Source organism: Poeciliopsis prolifica, unplaced genomic scaffold (assembly GCF_027474105.1).
Source record: "Poeciliopsis prolifica strain line A6 unplaced genomic scaffold, Auburn_PproV2 SCAFFOLD064, whole genome shotgun sequence".
NCBI lineage: Eukaryota > Metazoa > Chordata > Actinopteri > Cyprinodontiformes > Poeciliidae > Poeciliopsis > Poeciliopsis prolifica.
The window spans coordinates 894,835-913,099 of NW_026562439.1; the positions used below are offsets into that span (position 1 = coordinate 894,835).

At 37.3% G+C, this 18,265-nt stretch overlaps 1 protein-coding gene across 2 annotated transcripts; it reads left to right on the forward strand.

Moving 5' to 3' along the window:
• Window positions 1–2,436: 2,436 nt before the first annotated feature.
• g3bp2a (G3BP stress granule assembly factor 2a) lies at window positions 2,437–17,499 on the forward strand. Of its 2 annotated transcripts, none has more exons than XM_055019908.1 (13): window positions 2,437–2,607; window positions 4,924–5,042; window positions 5,127–5,208; window positions 5,438–5,611; window positions 6,583–6,673; window positions 6,793–6,898; window positions 9,281–9,461; window positions 11,009–11,110; window positions 12,076–12,178; window positions 12,259–12,318; window positions 12,797–12,925; window positions 13,015–13,142; window positions 14,432–17,499. In XM_055019908.1, exons 2-13 carry the CDS (start codon window positions 4,948–4,950, stop codon window positions 14,708–14,710), a joined length of 1,530 nt encoding a protein of 509 aa, XP_054875883.1. In that variant the 5' UTR covers window positions 2,437–2,607; window positions 4,924–4,947; the 3' UTR covers window positions 14,711–17,499. The 2 variants fall into 2 exon arrangements, with proteins under 2 accessions (XP_054875883.1, XP_054875884.1); XM_055019909.1 differs by having other exon boundaries at window positions 13,015–13,133.
• Window positions 17,500–18,265: the final 766 nt, after the last annotated feature.

Consider the following 18,265-nt stretch of genomic DNA (forward strand, 5'->3'; position numbering starts at 1 on the left):
AGAGGCCTCTTCAGATTCATTGCAACACTGACTGCTACTGGAGATCCTTCTTATCCACAGCATCACCATCCTGAACCACTCTTTGAAGATACTTGAGTGATATGAGTTACAACATTTAGATACCCTTTGGGATAATATAGACAGTTTTTATCCCCACAGCTGGGGTAGAAAATATTTTTTACAGCATTGGCAACCATTGGTACCTTGTACCATTTCACTGGTTTTCATGGCTTGAATTCAAGTAAATTCCTGTTGTTTCTGGTTTAAATAAAGTGTGAAAAAGAATGTTGACTTGATGCTAGTGATTTTTTTAAGCCAAAGATTCATCAAAAAGTTTATGAGGCTAGAAAATGATCAAGAAGCATGAATGTTGTTCTCATTAAATCCACTGGTAAAGGTTTGGCTGCAAATCTAACATTTCTAAATCCTAATCTAATCTAATGGAAGGGCTATAGTTATTGTCCGTGAATTTTGTTTTTATTGATTGCTTTTAAATTTCTGTAAACTTCATTTCTTGCTCCTTTCGTTTGTTTATTTAATAGTTTTAAAAATTCATCTGCACTGGATGTGCAGATTTCCTCAGTACTTTCTTGAAACAGGTTTTGCTGATTAGTCATCCTTCCAGGTATTTCTGTTTCTTAGTAGCTCCAGTTCTTCAGTATAACCTGATTCTTGTTTTCATGCCTGTCTGCCTGGTTTCTTTTCTCCGATAAACTAGAAGGTGGTTGCTGAGTTCTTCAGAGAAATTAATTTGGCTGCACGTTTTCTGGAGTCAACCATTATTTGCACTAAGTTGTTTACTTCCCCGTTGCTCATTCTTCTCTTAGCTCTGAGTTTGAGTTTGGTTTTCTTCACATGATTTTCAGACTTTTCTATAGCTCACCAAAACATCTTCCTTCAATTATTAGGTTAAGATTGGAACTTTGATTTGGCCATTAGAAATAATTACTTTTGATCTCAGACATTCTTTGGTTAAACTACTTATCTGTCCGTGCTCCTGCTTAAATCCAGTTTGCAGACGGACTGAATAACACGCCACAATCTTTCTCACTCCTGTTGCTGCTCACTGACTGAAAACATCTTACACTTTCCCCTTACTGACTGGAAAGCAAAGAAGTATAGTAATATGTCAAAAAGTGGCAACTAAATTTTATATTTATTTTATGTGTTGGTGAAATTCTATATAACACAATACAAATAAAACAATGTTACAGATAACTTTACTAGAACTGCAATAACTAATATATGTTTAGCAGGAGAAGGGATAATCTTTGCTTCTCAGTTTAAAAAGACTAATTATATTGCTTCATATGGTTGTTACTTTTTGTTTTCACACTGACCCATGTATGGAAGAAACATACTAGAATCAGCAGTATGATCATCTTAACTGGGGGTATTCTGTACTTTCCAGGCACATATATTGCCATTTTATAGCACAATCAATTAACTATGTTACTTTCAGTTTTTATATAAAAAAAGAAAGTTGTATGTTTAAGAAGCTTTTACTCTTTCTCCACCTTCAGCACATCATCACAACAATGTTCATCCATAATGCTGTTACTAAGATAGGATGGGATTAAACTTTACTATCCACCAAAGTGCATTTTTTCTTTCGCTCTCCAACCAAAAAATAAACCACTTTCATACACAATATCAATAATTTGTTTATAAAATAAGACACTTTGCAGGTAGATGCTGTCCTTTAGTTTGGGTAAGGATGATATTTTTGGTCTTCCAGTTCTAGTGTTAAGTGTTCTATATGAAATTAAAATGTATTGCAAACTTGCATTGTTTTGCCAATATCAATATATCACTTGAAAATGGCCTCAAAACAACAATATTATCCAATAAAACGTACTATTGTGACAGAACAAGGACTTCCTCCCAGCAGCTGTTAGATTCTATGATCATCACTTCTTTTAACAAACTGTTATTTGCAGTGTTTCAATATTTTGCTAATATTTTATTATTCTTTTGATGCACAATTATAGAAGCACATTCTGTAAATTTTTCGAATGTCCTACTCAGATGCCCATTTATTTGAATCAGAGTAAGATATTTTTAAAAACTGCAAAGTATTTGTTTCCTTCTAGGTGCTGTCAATTCATCTTGCTGTTCAGTCTGCTATTCTTATTCTCTGTTTTATGTATTTATTTATTTATTATGTAGATATTCATACTTCGACTTCTCTGTCACTTTACTGCTGGTACATCTGAACTTCCACATGGAGGGACAGTATTCTATTCTATTCTATTCTATGTGATTTTTCAGGAAAGAGAGGAACGGTTCCTGGAGAAAGTTTTTCATGGGCAGGGCGAATGGTTTAACGTCACATTTTATGCCGCCTAGTGTAAGCAGCTCATTGGTTGAATACGTGCACCGGGGTTCCCAGGTCCAGGTTCCAGGGGTAAAAAAATAAACGGAACGTATCACTTTAAAAATCTGCAATCTCTGGTTCAGTAGGGACCACACTGGCACTCAGAGAGCAGTGTGGGAAATATTGAATATTTCGCCTGGGATACGTTGTATTTCAGAGCAGTTTCCAGCCGGTTACTTGTACTTATTTATTATATTTACTTCTGTCTGCATAGATAGGTCCCTCAAAAGGTAAGTTAGCTCTGTTACAGGATGACCCGGCGAGCTAGCAGTGTTAACTAGCTTGATGTTAGCTGCATTGTCTAGTCCAAATCACAACTGCTCGATTACTAACAGCTATCGTTCGAAGTTTAAAAGTCAGTGTGTTACTGTTTACATGGAACGCATAATTATGTATTTATATGGGCATTTTGAGTAGCTTTGTCAGTCTGCCTTCCTTTGTTGTCTTCAAGCAAGATAGCGTACAACTTGTTCCATTGTGGCGTTTTGTATAAAGAGAACATATTTTATGCCTTTTTAGTGTTATTTTGCAAACGTTTGATGCTTAATGACATAAAACCCTTTCTTTGACTATAAAAAAATACCCACCGCTGGAGGAAACGCGACGACGCCACAAGTTGGCGAGCGCCAGTGTTAGCTTGCCAAGTAGCAACCTCAGAGTTGCTGTTGTTTCGACAGTGAAAAGGCCGATTTATGAGCACGAACAGTCTCCTTGTTTGCCATCTGGATGATGTAGGGTTACACCTCAGTGTTGCCACTCTTCACCCGAAATCTCTCCTCCCTGAGGACACGCATGAAAGACGTGAATCTGTCATGTCATGTCGTCTGTGAACATGCGACAAATGTGCGAGATGTACCAAATGTTGTCAGGCGAATACATGAAAGGCCTCAAGCACCAGGCCATTTATTTATGCATAAAAATGCTGTTCAGGTGTATGACGCAGCTTTAAAAGCGATGTTTTAATTCTAGTACAGATCGTTGTACCTACTTAAGAACATGAACGATTGCACAGGTCGCTTCCTCTTTTCATCTACAGCCGGTTTCCCCTCTTTGTCTTCTAGCCTGAATCTGATGGCGCAGTTCAATGATGGCTAACATGTTAGCCACTGTGAAGAATTTTTACGTGACCGTTCAGTTTTTGTTGTTTAAATTACGTTGTCGTTTATTTTTTTCCATCTTTTTATTCAGTAAGCTTCCAGTTATGGTAATGCAGGGCTGATTTATAGTCAGAATTATAATTATACCTGTCTCTCAAAAGTTGTGACCTGTAAGCCCTAAATTCAATAATCTATAAATGACATAAAGTTTAGAATCTTGCTAAATAGCTTTTACGATGTATCACAATTTAATATTTAATGGCTTTTCTTTCAAAGCCATTAGTACTGGAAAACAAGGCATGCAAACGTGTTTGAAATAACAAAATTAAACAGTTCAGTTCAATCTTAGATTTCACTACCTATTTGGTAAATTAGGTCACAGACAAAATGAGAAAAAAAAAGTGAAAGTGTTTTTGTTGGAAGAAAACACTTGATGTGATCCTTTACTGGCTGAAAAAAAAATCTATTCCTGTTATTCCAGACTGAACTGAGAACTTTTATGATGTAGATTGACTCAGATTTATTATTCTATATTGCATGTTCATTTAAACTGTAGTTCCAACTCTTATCAGACATTGTCAATTGACTTGCCATTACTATAGCTAATAAAATGTATCAGTTATAGCAATAGTGAAAAACGATGACCTTCAAAGTTGACATGTAATTTTTATTATGCTATAGCATGAAACTGTAAATGATGAATGCTTAAAAGCTATTTTGATTTGAATTGGGTCAAATGTTGTTGCCTGTATGTAGTAGTACAGGTAAAACCTGGTTTGGAAACAAAAACAGAACCGGACAAAAATCTTTTCCTTATTAGTAGGACACATCTGGAATACCTGATCTTGTGCTTCCTTTTGCTAGATGGGCAAACACACCCTTGTTGATGGTTTGCTTGATGTAGATTAATTCACCTGAAAGTTCAATTATAAACAGACCTGGATTAAAGTCAATGAGTTTTGGGTTTTTCCAGCTGCTCCGGGTTACTTCACTTTTTGGTTTCAAGTTATCATTTTTCTCACATTTTACTGCTGGTTTGTCCCCTGTATCCAACAGTGAATTAATGTTTATCTTGGTATTGGTTAAAATGGTCAGGACTGACAAGTGATTTATTTTTTTAAGATAACATGTTCTGCATAATATTATGAGCACTTAATGTTGCCATAATCATTATTGTAACATTTTTGTCCAGAGTAAATGCTTAATGAATGAAAAATTTAATATTGTGGAGCCATTTCCTGTTTGGAGAAGCTTTTTATTGGTGTCCCAGAACCACCAATAAAAACCCAGCCCCTCTGTCTAGCATGTAGCTACAACTCAAATTGTTTCTGAAACATTCAGAATCTGAATAATCAGATCCAGGTTTTTCAGACCTGAACGTCACAAAGTCTACTCTAATTAATTTTTTTTCATTGGACAGCAATTAAATTTTGTTTTTTTCTGTTTCAGCACTTAATATTGTTTACCAAAGAAATGGTGATGGAGAAGCCAAGTCCCCTGCTTGTAGGGCGGGAGTTTGTGAGGCAGTATTACACACTTTTGAACAAGGCACCCGATTTTCTGCACAGGTAATTGCATCAATGTAATGTAGGAGTTTTTGTGGACATCAACTCCATAAGTCTTGTGAATACTCTTAACTGTTTTGTCATTAGGTTTTATGGGAGGAATTCTTCATATGTACATGGAGGAATTGATCCAAGTGGGAAGCTGGCAGAGGCTGTATATGGACAAGCGGTAAGAACCACAGTCCAATGATTTTATTTTTAAAGTGCTTGATGCATTGAGATTTGGCTCTGGGAAATACGACTCTATATTTGAATAATCAACACTAAGCTAAAAAAAACTTATTTCTATTAGATGAATTGATGTGAACAGAATGTTCTCAGCATTCTCTGGCATTGAATGATGATGTTTTTAGTAGTCATTTTGTTTCAACTTTTTTTTTCTTTCTCTGTGGTTTTAGGAAATCCACAAGAAGGTCATGTCATTGCAGTTCAGTGAATGCCACACAAAAATCAGGCATGTTGACGCTCACGCCACGCTGAGTGATGGAGTCGTGGTGCAGGTCCTCGGAGAATTGTCCAACAATGGCCAACCGATGAGGAAATTCATGCAAACATTTGTGCTTGCTCCAGAGGTGAGGACAATTTACATGTTCAAGGCTGAGTTGAAAGAGTGATTGACTGTCATATATTACTTGCAGTCATTATTGATGACAAAATAACATAAAAGCCTCAAATTAGACATAAGATAAAGTCAAATATGTCCTGGCTTGTTTCCTAGTTGTACCTTATTTGAGTTATTGTGCAACAATAAAGAGCTTGATTACAATCATTAATAACATTGCAATAACAATAATTGATAAGTGTGGTTATTTGGATCATACAAATGCCCTATTCAAAAAAATCTAGACTATTAATATTTGCTGACATAGTTAAATTTCAGTTACCTTGCTGAAAGCCAAAAATTATTTAATTCAAAAGCTTTCCTTAAAAAAGGAAAGTGTTTATTATTTAAGGAAAAATGAATTTAAAAGTTCAAAATTCAGAATCACAAGAAATAGATTTTGTATGTCAGGCAATCAACCAATGTCCAAACAAACGGTTTGAAATGTCAAATAAGATGACCCTTCACTGTATATCAGTATGAGAAGTAATTACTTATTACTGCTTTTATCAATGTATTGTAACTATTGAGATTGTCAATCATTATTGTATATTGATTTAGAAAGATTTTAACATGTTAAAAATGATGATTACTTATACTGGCATGCAAATATGAATGCACTAGTTTTAGGTTTGGACATAGAAAATACAAAAAATGTTAAAACCAAGTTGATGTGTATAGTAGTTTGTTGGATGATGCTAAAGATATGAGAGTGAGTGTAAACATAAGTTCATACTTTCATTTGAACAGGTCAATACACCTCCTACTGTTCCTCTTTTGTTTGCATTTGTTTTAAATTTATTTTCCTTGTTTATAACTTGGTTTATTTATTTTTTTATTCAATCTCTGTTCAATAAAGTCGCGCTCAAGAGATTATTCCTGAGATCGCTTGCTTAACCAAACAAAACATGAACCTTTACAAAAAATACTTTCTATCACTAGGGTTCAGTGGCAAACAAGTTCTACGTCCACAACGACATCTTCTGCTATGAGGACGAAGTCTTTGGAGACTCGGAGGCTGAGCTTGATGAAGGTAAGGTTGTTTTGAATGATAATTATAAAATGGAAAATTAATTTACCTCCATACAATGTTTATAAAAGTGAATAAATAAAAACATCCGGCCATTGATTGATTGTCTTCGACCCATCTAGAATCAGAGGAGGAGGTTGAGGAGGAGCCGGAGGAGAGGCAGGCGTCCCCAGAGCCGCTTCAGGAAAGTCCCAACAGCACCACCTACTATGAAGCTCACCCTGTTGCGTAAGAAAATACCATATATCTGAGCAACTAAAGTTGCCCACTCTACCATTATGTATTCAATTAGCTACAGGAACAAGTCTTAAAGCCATTATGAGAGTCAGAATGGAAGAAGCGGAGACGATCTTCCACAGTAACATGTCTGATGACAATGTCTGTTATGAATTACTGCTAATCCACCTCATTTGCTTTTGCTGTTTTTCTTTATTGATAATATCCTTAATATTGGCATCGTTTCTGCTATTTGTGTTTTTTTATTTTATTTTTAGGTTTGGTGCTATTCAGGACAAACATTGTGAAAGCATGGCTGCTGCTCTATTTAATGACAATTTGACAGACTTTTAAGTGAACGAAACCTGAATACAACAGGATGGATCGAGAAACTTTCCACAGCTATCAGACGCAGGTCTCCAGTCAATAACGGGAACATTTTTACAACAAATCTGACTGGAATGTCTCAGTTAGGTAATGCAGCGCTGAAAGAGAGAGAGGAAATGTGCAGCATTAGCTGCTCCCTGAGAGGCCAATCATTTGCATGGAAAACTAGTTTACCAGCCTGATAAATACCAGCTCAGTTTAATTATGGCAGGTATGTCTGCAGGAACGTTTCAGAAGAAATTAAAATGTAGTAACTGGTTAATAATCATTCTACAAAAATATGTGGTAATAAATATGATTGGATATGGTTCAAATGTAGTTTTCATTTGTTTATATGAGAATAAATGGTGAAAATTTGTAATTAAACTCATTGGCCAGTTTGTAGGACACATTTCGATTAGTCAATCAGATGGCTGCAGCTTAAAACATTTAGGCAGCTAGATGTGATGAATACGACTTGTAAGGTTCAAATGATCAGAATGAGGCGAGTTAAGTGTCTTTCAATGCGGCAGTGTCGTTATTGGTGCCAGATGGGATGGGTTTTCAGAATAAAAGCACCAAGGGGCCATGTGAGATTTTTTTTTTCTGTTGCGTTTCCTTGCAATAAATGAACAAACATACCTTGATCTATTTTGTAAACAGTCACTGTGATAACAAATGCCAATTTGAAATTGCAAATATCTTTTAAGCTTTCTTAACTCTTTGAAAACAGATGTATTAGACACAGAAAATCCTTACAAAAACCTTATGAGGCGCATTATTATAAAAGAATGCCAAATCTGTCACAAGGAAATGCAAAACCTTTTGCAAGATAACTCAAGAAAAAGTCACTTTTGTCCCACAACGGACTACTTATAAAAGCACCACAAAGATGTGTATATTAAAAGCGTCTTACTGATGTCTGAGGGAAAGATTCATACCGGCTATTAAACCAATGTGGCTGCCATTGCTTTGAGTTTGAAACAGGAAGCTGAGGCCACATTTCACACAAGCTCATAAAAATTAAACAAAAACAGGTTGGAAGAATGTTGCCTGGGTGGATGAGTCTCGATTTCAGATTTCAGGAATTCGATTCTTTAATTAGGGCACTTATGGTGGCAGGATGTTGGAACAGCTCTGACTTGTTCCTTCAATTGAGGCGATTCATGTTTGGATAATTATTCCCTTTCGTTTTGGATGCCGTTTGAACAGTTGCTGTGATGCGTTAAAGGTGGCAACAAAGTGGTGTTACAACTGGGAGCAGTTGATTAGCATCTTGAAAGTTAAAGAAAATGCCTGAAACTCAAAATGATTGACCGGAGTTTAGAAGGAGCCTTCATGGATGCAGAGAGAGGAAGAGGAAGTTCAGTCCATCTCTATCTATCCATCATAACGGCAAGGCTCTTGTCCCCTACTCCAACATCTGTCTCTACCCCGCTTTCTAACCTCATGGCCAGACACAGGTTTATAGAAAAACAAAGTATTAATTTACATATTTTTTATTTTTATTGTTTTTTATGCAAATTCCTAGATTGTAGTTATGCCTGTTTTTCCATGTTGGAGATCAATAATAATTATTGAAGGGCAATTTTGCATAAAGACATTTAATAATTCATTTTATTTATTGTTTCAGTTTGGAGGTTTTCATTTTAGTTTTATTTATTGTTTTGAGTTTTGTTCTTCTATATATTTACTATCTCGTCCAGTTTCAATGTTAGGTTTTCCTTTAGAAATTATGGTTTTAGTGATCTGTGGGAGAATGGACTTGCTTTATTACGTTATCATTATATTGGTTGAAAATGGTCTCAAATTGACAATATTATGGTTTATTGCTGTAATTTCATGTTTTTGTCAAAACGTTTGATTGTTATCGACAACGTCCACAGAGGCTGTTTGAAGACACTTGGATGATATGAGTTACGATTCTCAATTTGTGATATTTCTTGGGGGGACTTGGGATTTTTAGTTTTGAAATATATTTTTTGACAATTTCCATTATTAGACCACTTTCTGAATTGTTCCCTGCAGTAATGGTGTGGAGGAGCCCATGGAGGAGCCAGCCCCAGAACCGGAACCGGAACCTGAGCAGGAGCCAAAGGTCGAGGAGGTTAAACCTGAGGTAGAAGAAAAGGTGATGGAAGAAATGGAGGAGAAGATGCCTTCACCGGCACCAGTGGAGTCTCCACCAAACGCCCAGGAGCCCGCCAAGGTTGGTTGATTTGCCTCATTCAAACTGCACAACATCAGAATTTACTGTAAATGTTATGTCTTCCTAAGCAAATATTAAGAAAAAACTATTAACTAAAAAAACTATTAACTATAAAACCATTTCAGACCTACAAATTATGATATGTAGGTCTGAAAGGATTAATCAATTATTGAAGTGGCTAACAAAGCGTTTACAGGCGTATACAGACTAACAGTAGGTCATCTGGTGGGGAAAACAAAACCCTATTATGGGCAGTAATTAAGCCAAAGTTACAAAAAATGTACACATTTTGAATTTAAAGAGGTAGTATTATGTAAGACTGATAATTTTTTTTAGCTTTACATCATGCTGTAATGCTATTCCTTCATCAAAAACATACTTGAAGTGTTTCCTTGATTCTTTCATGCATGTTAGAAAAATCCTTTAATCTCCATGGCAGCCATTCAGCTGTGCAAAACACCTGGGTGGACTTAGCTCCGCCTTTGAGGCATAGCTGCTTCTCTGAGCTGCAGATTACAAGTTAACAAGCTTCCACCTCTCAGAACAACCTCTTAACTCACTCACTCAGCTCCTTCAGACTAGCCAGCAGCAATTAGCAAACACCTGGTGGGACTATGTATCTGCTGAGCTCATTATAGGAGGTACTTCCCAGTGAAACGCTGGTTTAAAAAAACAACAAAAAACGAGGGAATGTGGAGTTTCAGAAAGAGCAGGAGGTTTTTTTAAGAGACTCAAGCTCAATTTTAAGGCTTGAAATTATGATATCAAGTTTCTTCTATGTCATATTTGATATATACAGCATTTTTATAACAACTGAAGGCAACATAGTTACTTGACTGTGCTACAAAATGGCAATATAACGGATAACAATGCCCCTTTATGGTAGAAACACCTTTGTCTATAAATATGTTTTAACCAAAACCCTTAAGGTGGAATAGCTTAACTTCACTCAGTTCAGATTCAATAAAGGAATTTTGTTGCATTTTATACAATAAAATGTTTATTATTTTATTTTGAAAAAGAAATGGAACTATTTTTTTCATCTGTTAATGTATTTCCAATCTAGTATTGAAAAGGCTTAAGTAGTTGAAAAGGATATCCTACAATAACTTGTAGGATATCCTTTTTTTCTTTTTTTGAATCCAGTTGAATGATTATGCAAAATAATCGTTACTTGCAGCTGAGAAGAAGGGCTTCTCATTAGCAAGAAAGCGTTGACGAAACAATCCTGTTTTTTTTATTAGTCTAATTCAGGAGTTAAACTACATTCCTCAAGGGACAGGATCCTTGAGTTAAATGATGACACTGCCTTACCAGCAGCTCTGCTAACGAGATGATGGTACAGCCAGATGTGCTGAAGCGCAGCGACGTCAAACAGTTGCAGGACACCGGCCCTTGGAAAAATTGAGTTTTAGACCACTTGTATAATTATAATGTAGTGACTTTATACAGACGACGTAACGGCTGAGCTAAACAGTCCAGCAGTTGAAGTTGTTATGCAGCATGGTTGGTGCAGCCTTAACGATGCGTCGTTGCATTTATTGCAGCCTTTCTCCTGGGCTTCGGTGACCAGTAAAAACCTGCCTCCTTCTGGCACAGTCACCTCCTCTGGACTCTCTCCACATGTTGTTAAAGCTCCAAGCTCACAGGTAAACATCTGGTCCAGAGTGTTGTTAAGCATTGTGAAACTGGATTTGCTATATTTTTTTTTGTTTTGTTTTTTTTGTATAAATGGGTGGAGGAGTGTGGAGCCGTGTGCATGTCAACTCAGCATTTATTATTTGATCAAAAATTATGATTATTTCCTGGATTTGGTTTTTATAGAGCTTAAGATTAAAGTAAATGGTTTAGATTGTTACTAGAGGGTGTTGAATGTTTAAACAGCTTAACCTGGTCATCTAAATTGATTAAAAAGACTACTTGCTGAAAGTAGGATCAACTGTAGATTTAGCAATTTAGTGAAGAAAAATTGTTTTCTGTTTCTTTTCATTTTGATACAGTGGCATTGAAAAGTATTTACTCCCTTGGATGTTTGTGCAACTTAATCATGATCAACACAATTTGGCGTTTTTGATCAAATTGACAAAAATGTCTTTCAGGTCAAAGAGAACTGATTTTCCACCAAATAATTCTAATTAAATATAAATATTTAGCATAAAATTAGTGATCGCATAAATATTCACCTCCTTTTAAGTGACTGACCTATTTCAACAGAGGTCCAGTCAATTGGTGAGACTCACCTCACAATGGAGATCATTTGGTGGTGTTCACGGTTTTGTTGTTTTTTTTTTTTTTTGTAAATTTGGTGAATTATATATTATGTTCATCACAAATTAAATGTCATTTAAAAAATGTTAAATTAGTCAAGTTTAGGCATTTTTATCTGCTCTGCTTGTCTTGTGTATGGAAGGGTTGAAATGACTCAAGAAAATAAACTTATTACATCTGTTTTTGGTGCTGCAAATGAATCATTTTAGTTGAGGCAATCACACAACTGTGGAGATAAAAATCAAGAAAATCTCTGTACAATTGAAATCCCCAAGCATAACTTGATCTCTATCTTGAAATTAAAGTTGGTAGATGTCATATTTATTTTAACGTCATGTTTGTTCAGCCCCGGGTTGAAGCCAAGCAGGAGACGCAGGCAACTCCTCTCCGCCCCAGAGACCAGCGGACCCGTGACAGACCGACCTTCAGCCAGCGAGGTCCCCGACCCGGTAATGACCTCTCTACCCACTTCCTTTCTCTTCCTCTTTATTTCTTCTTCTCACTATCTGCACATCTCTGTCACTATCAGACGGTGTTCCATCTTCAGAGTCACAAACGGGGAAACCACACCTAAGTTTTGTCAACAAAGGTATAGAAATATGCCGCTTGCTCTGCTTTTATCTGACTTCACACCATTTACACTGCAAAAAACAAAGTCTAAAGTGCTTTTCTCTACTTTCTAATATAATTACTGCAGAAAACTTGAAATAAGACAAACTAACTTACAAATCATTTTTAGTAAGAAATTGGAGCTTCGTTTAAGTTAATAATTCCTTAATATTAATGAAAAAGTACTATTTCCACAGGCAGATTGTTTCACTTATAACATAGGAAAAATGTCTTGTTATAAGTGAAATGATCTGCCTGTGGAATTACTACTACTTAAAATGAATACCAAGAAATTATATTTACAATCAGCTCTTATTTATTGCTGAAAAGTTTCTTGTAAGTTAGTGTATTAAAATATTTTCACTAGAATCTAGACAAAAATACTTGGTAAGACTTTGCGTTTTTTGCAGTATATAAAGAAGATTAATTTGTGACGAGGATGATTTGCTGCGTTGCAGGTGGAAGAGATGTTGAATCTGGAGACATGGACGGCAGACGGATCGTGCGGTACCCTGACAGCCATCAGCTTTTTGTCGGCAACCTCCCGCACGACATCGACGAGGCTGAGCTCAAAGAGTTCTTCATGAGTACGTTTATTTTTATCCTCATCATCCTCGGTTTCTGTAGCGCTCATCCGGCACTCCCGACTAAAACTTTTCGCTCTGTCTTGTCGTAGCATACGGCAACGTGGTGGAGCTGCGAATCAACACCAAGGGAGTTGGTGGAAAGCTGCCCAACTTTGGATTTGTGGTCTTCGACGACTCTGATCCCGTGCAGAGAATCCTGGGGGCCAAGGTAGAAGGGGCATGTATCAACATTTCATTACCCACTTTCATTTGGTGGTGGTGTGGTGACATATTTAAGTAGTTGAACCTTTCGTTTTCCCTTCATATCATTACCTGTTAGTGTTTGTGTGTGGATTATTCATTGCTTTCATACTCAATGTTGTGCTTGAATCATTTGTAAACTTTGCTGTTTCCAGATTTTATTTAATTTTTCAGTGCTCCAGCTGTTCCTAAAATCAGTGCAAGTCAAGAAAACGAGGGGTGCACTGATTCCAGATCAGATTGCCAATTACTCATCTTTAAAAAGCCCGACCTGCTAATACCGATTTTGGCATATAACTCTTTTTTGTTTGAAATGTTGCTAAACATGGCAAGAAAGATGCTGAGTTGGCAACAGTGGGATGATTATAGTCAACTGCAAATGTTGACCCAGTGGGCCGGTCTGTCAGTCAGACTCTCACTGAGGAGCCGAAGATTTTTAGACTTTTGCTGAGGTGGAGAAGATCAGCTTCACCTGTCACACTTTTAGTGCACCCTTAAAAAACGTCACAAAGCAGCAGAAGCTGTTTTATAAACCACTTTTGCCAAGCAAAATTAATGTCAGTTTGCATTGTTTTTGTCTAGTTCTCCCACTAATTCAGTCAACAGGTTTAAATTCTCAAAACTTCAGATTAAAGCCTGAAAATTGAATGTGAAGGATTGGTTCTTTAGACGAGGTTCACACAGCAGGTGTTGATGCTGTATTGTAATAATTGTTTTTTTCTCGTTAGTACTTCTAATTAAATGTAACCTGAATCGGACTTCTCTGTGAACAGCTTACAACCTCAAACATTTCTAATTTACAAAATAGAAACAAAAAAATAAAATTGTTTAAAAAAAAAGGATAGTTGAATCAAAACATAAGATTCAAGACTTTTGTCGTCCAGTTTTTGGTAGAAAAAAAGTGATAATTCATCCAAACAAAGATTATTGAATTTATCATGCAGTAAGTTGATTTATTGCGACTGGTTTAGACACAGATCTGCTTTCTTTTGGGGGGAAGTTGTGAAAAGATTGGTCTTTGTTTGTTCAGACTGCCATGAAAAAGGTGGATCTGGGTCACGTTTGCCTGCTGGGTCACGTTTGCCTGCTGGGTCACGTTTGCCTGCTGGACCCAAACCGTGTTTGGGTCCAATCTGCTTTGTATCAAATCCACATTTGGGCCTTGAAAATTTTTATCTTCTGAAATGTCATTCAGTGATGAAGCTTAAACTGCGTTTGAGACCAACTTGTGGTTCCAGTGTAGTGACTGTCCCCCTCTTTCTGCAGCCCATCATGTTTCGAGGTGAGGTGCGCCTGAACGTGGAGGAGAAGAAGACGAGGGCCGTGCGCGAGCGGGAGACCCGAGGCGGAGACGACCGTCGGGACATGCGGCGCAGCGACCGGGGCCCGGGAGGTCCACGAGGCATCGTGGGACCCGGAATGATGCGGGAACGCGACGGGAGGGGCCCGCCGCCCCGAGGCGGCATGGCCCCCAAACCCAGCATGGGTCCTGGAAGAGGCTCCGGCGGGCAGGGGGAGAATCGCTTCACCCCGCAGCGCCGCTGAGAAGAGCGCCACCTGTAGTGTGGAAGTAGTATCGTGTTCCTCATCCTCAGCCGTACTCATAAATGTATAAAGTATATAATTGGTGGTGTATTCTTTTTCTTTGTTTTTTTTTTTTTTTTGCCTTTTTTTTTTCTCCTTTTCTTGCTTTGGAATGTGACACAGTCTGTCGACCACTTTGTGAAATAGACAAAACAAGCAAACAGAAAAAAAAATTGTTCGCTGATTAGTTGTGAGCTGAGCATCCTTTTTTGGGGGTATTTCAAGAATTCAAACTTGAATTTGTCAATTTGTGAATAAAGGCAACCCAAGCAGGACTAATCTGCCACATTTCGGAGGGACTGATGAGACTTTTTTAATCTACCGCAGTGCAGCCCATCACTTTCAGAGATTATAAACCTTGACTTAAACTTGAGGTGTTGATTCATGAAATTCCTCAATTGCACATTTTATATTGTAGTTTTCTGCCCGTTATTGTCAAGGAAGAGTGAGATGCAGAATTGGTTGCAGTTTCGGAGGAAAAGCCTTTCATCTTTTCCCTTTTTCAGAGAAAAAGAGACCACTGCTACAGAATTGCATAATGCACTAAAGGTACTTGTGTCTCGTTATGTTGTCGTCCTCGTTGGACCGCGGCTGTAGAGAAGCGAAACAGCCTGGCTGCTGTGACCGATGTACTTTTCCAATGTTTGACCCAAAACTACTCTGCAGTCACTGCTGGATGGACAAGCAAATCTACAACATTATTTTTAATTTTTTTTGTCATTTGTAAATTAAGTTCAACCTGGACTTGACCTTTAACCAAACGAGTGAGTGGGGCGGTGGGGACAGAGGAGCAACAGATGGATGATGGCAGCTTGCTGTTTATATTTTGATTCCAGCTTTTTGTTTTTCTTGACTGCGAATCCGGGATGAGCGAAACCTTTCCTCCCTTCCTGTCATGAGTGCGGAGTAACCGAATAAATGTACAGCAAAAATCACGGTTTACTGTATGCTTTGCTTTTCTGTGTGTAATTTTTATTTTCTCTCGACTCGATTTTAATGAGAAAAAAAAGAAAAAAGCATGATGGTGCCTTCTAGTTCACCTTTTCAAGTCTTACTGAAGGGCAAAGCGGTTCGGGGTGAAAAGAGCTGCTCCTTTTTGAACTATTCTCTGCAGGGAGCAGACGGAAATAACACAGTATTCATAGGATTTACGTTCTTCAGGGGCAGATTTCACTCTTTCTGTACTGTTCAACTACCTAAGATGATCTGCTGTGAGCTTTGTACATTTTTCTTTGCTGTAATTTGTCTTCTTTTGGGTTTTGTAGAGACAACCGGTGCCTGCAGTTTTGTTAAATAGTTAATAAATGCATCTAAGGAACTTTTTACCCCCCTCCCAAAAACAAAAGGTACAGTAACGATGGTGACGATGAAATGTTTAATCCCTGGTTTTCCAGATCGCGGCTCGACGTGGGCTTGGTTTACTGTTGAACCTTTTTATTTTTGCACCTCATGGCAGCACTTTGGATAATTCTTGGACTCACAAGTTTCCCAACAGTTTTGTACCTGCAGCCTTCAGTCGAGTAAATAATTGTGGACATTTTTCTATTGTCAATGCATTTGTATTTTCATATGCTGAACATTCACTGTGCTCATTTGTAGTCGTTTTTTTGTTTTGTTTTTCCTGCTTACGGCCAAACTAGTCAGCGCTGCGCTCATCTGAACGGGATCAGTTTTTTGCTTTTGAATCATCCGGTAGGGAGGGAAGACTTCGGTTTCCGTCGGGGAAAGGAAGACGTGAGCGTTTAATTTCTTTATTTTATTTTTTTTTTTGTGATTATTTTGTGTTGCACTGAAATGGAAAAGTTAAATGATGTAGCATTTTTCTTTTTTGTTCTTATTCTTTGACAAATATACTTTGGTCTTCCTCATCTGGCTGGTGTTGCACTAATTCTGAGGTTCTTGGGACAATCTGAGCAACAGGACTTTCAAGAAAATTTCTCCAGCATTGAACTTTACATCTGTCATTAGACTACAACTGTCAACTGATTTGACTTTACAGCTGTCAATTTTTCAGCTGGACGTGTTTAAACTCTCACAATAAGCTTACAGATGTGGCTGCAAGCCGATTGGATCTTACATCTGTCATAGTTGCTCACAGCCGTTTCTGTAAGCTGATCAGACTTTCCAGCTTTACATCTTACAGCTGGACTATACTTATTCAACTTACTGTTGCTTACAGCCATGGCTGTGACACAGTCGCACTCACAGTCATTGCTTTAAGCTAATTGGCTTGTACATCTGCATCAGTGGCTTAAACCCATGGCTGTAAGCTAATTGGACTTTACAGTTGTCACCATAGCAGCGTGCAGTCATGGCTGTTGGCGTTACAGCAGTGGTCCATGAGGAGAGAGGGTGAAGAAGAGCCATCATGCTTTCAGATCAATACATATTACTAATGGAAAAGTTGTTAAATTTCCAGTCTGTAAGTTTTCCAGATTGCTCTTTTGTGTCCAAATCCAGTCCGAGGTAAAAGTGAATCTGTAAATTTATCCCCCCCTTCATTAAAACGAACCATTCCAGCCCTTTCCAAGTGAAAACAGAAATGCCTTGCCGGCATTAGCAGTTGTGGTGAACAGCTGGCTGCCATCATAGTTTTACTGTGTTTACCCTTTAACTTTTATTCTAGTGCAAAATGTTGCAGGTGGAGAATTCTTTCATTTTTAGTTGTTTTTAGTTTAGATTTTCTTTTATTTTCCCGCTTTTGCAATCCTGAATGTGTTGGATTTAAATACAATAAACTACTGATAACAGCTCTGCTCACATTGTTGTGTTTACAGCTAATTTAGAAGATAATTTCGAAGATTAAAGAATGAAATGAGTGAGTGACATCTGCAGGTTGTACAATGTTAAAATTTTTCTTTTTTTTTTCTCCTTCCTGTGATGCAGTAAAGCTCTGCTTTGTTTGATTCGCCTATATGAAAGATACGCTGCAATCCTAAATTTTATTCTTACTTTGCCTTTTTTCACATTAAAACCACAAACTTCAAAGCATTTTGTTGGGATTTCGTGTGATAAACAGTTTATAATTGTGAAGAAAAATGATACCTAGTTTTTTTTTATAGCAATTAAAATTAAAAAAATTTGGAAAATGTGGTGTGCATTTGTATTTTGAAGGCTTTTGCAGACTTGACAAGTTTTAATCAGCACTTCTGATAAAAAGCATCCCAAGAACATAAAAAGTACAACCAGGCTGATGTTTATCATTTGTTTTTATCAAATAAAATGAATTTTGTGGTTGTCATGTCCTGGATGCTTTTGCAAAGTGGTGTATTGTCCCATCAGTCATTCTGTGTCACATCTTAGATGCTGTGAACTTTGAGATAATGTACACAAATCAGTTAAAAAGATTAATTATTGATTCCAGTGAAATGAAATATAACTCATTTTATCCAAGACTTTTTTTAAGTTGTTGAAGAACTTGGAAGGATCTCATGCAGCTGTCTGTATTCCAGGGAGTCTGAAGAAGCCTCTGACTGAAGCTGCTCTTTGTAGAACAGTCTTATGTCTTCTGGTATC

Excerpts from the sequence above, each read along its gene's own strand:
- g3bp2a (XM_055019908.1), top strand. The coding sequence starts at position 4,948 with ATGGTGATGGAGAAGCCAAGTCCCCTGCTTGTAGGGCGGGAGTTTGTG. Across the intron at positions 5,612-6,582 it reads CATTTGTGCTTGCTCCAGAG|GGTTCAGTGGCAAACAAGTT; the intron begins GTGAGGACAATT and ends TTCTATCACTAG. Across the intron at positions 6,899-9,280 it reads TATGAAGCTCACCCTGTTGC|TAATGGTGTGGAGGAGCCCA; the intron begins GTAAGAAAATAC and ends TGTTCCCTGCAG.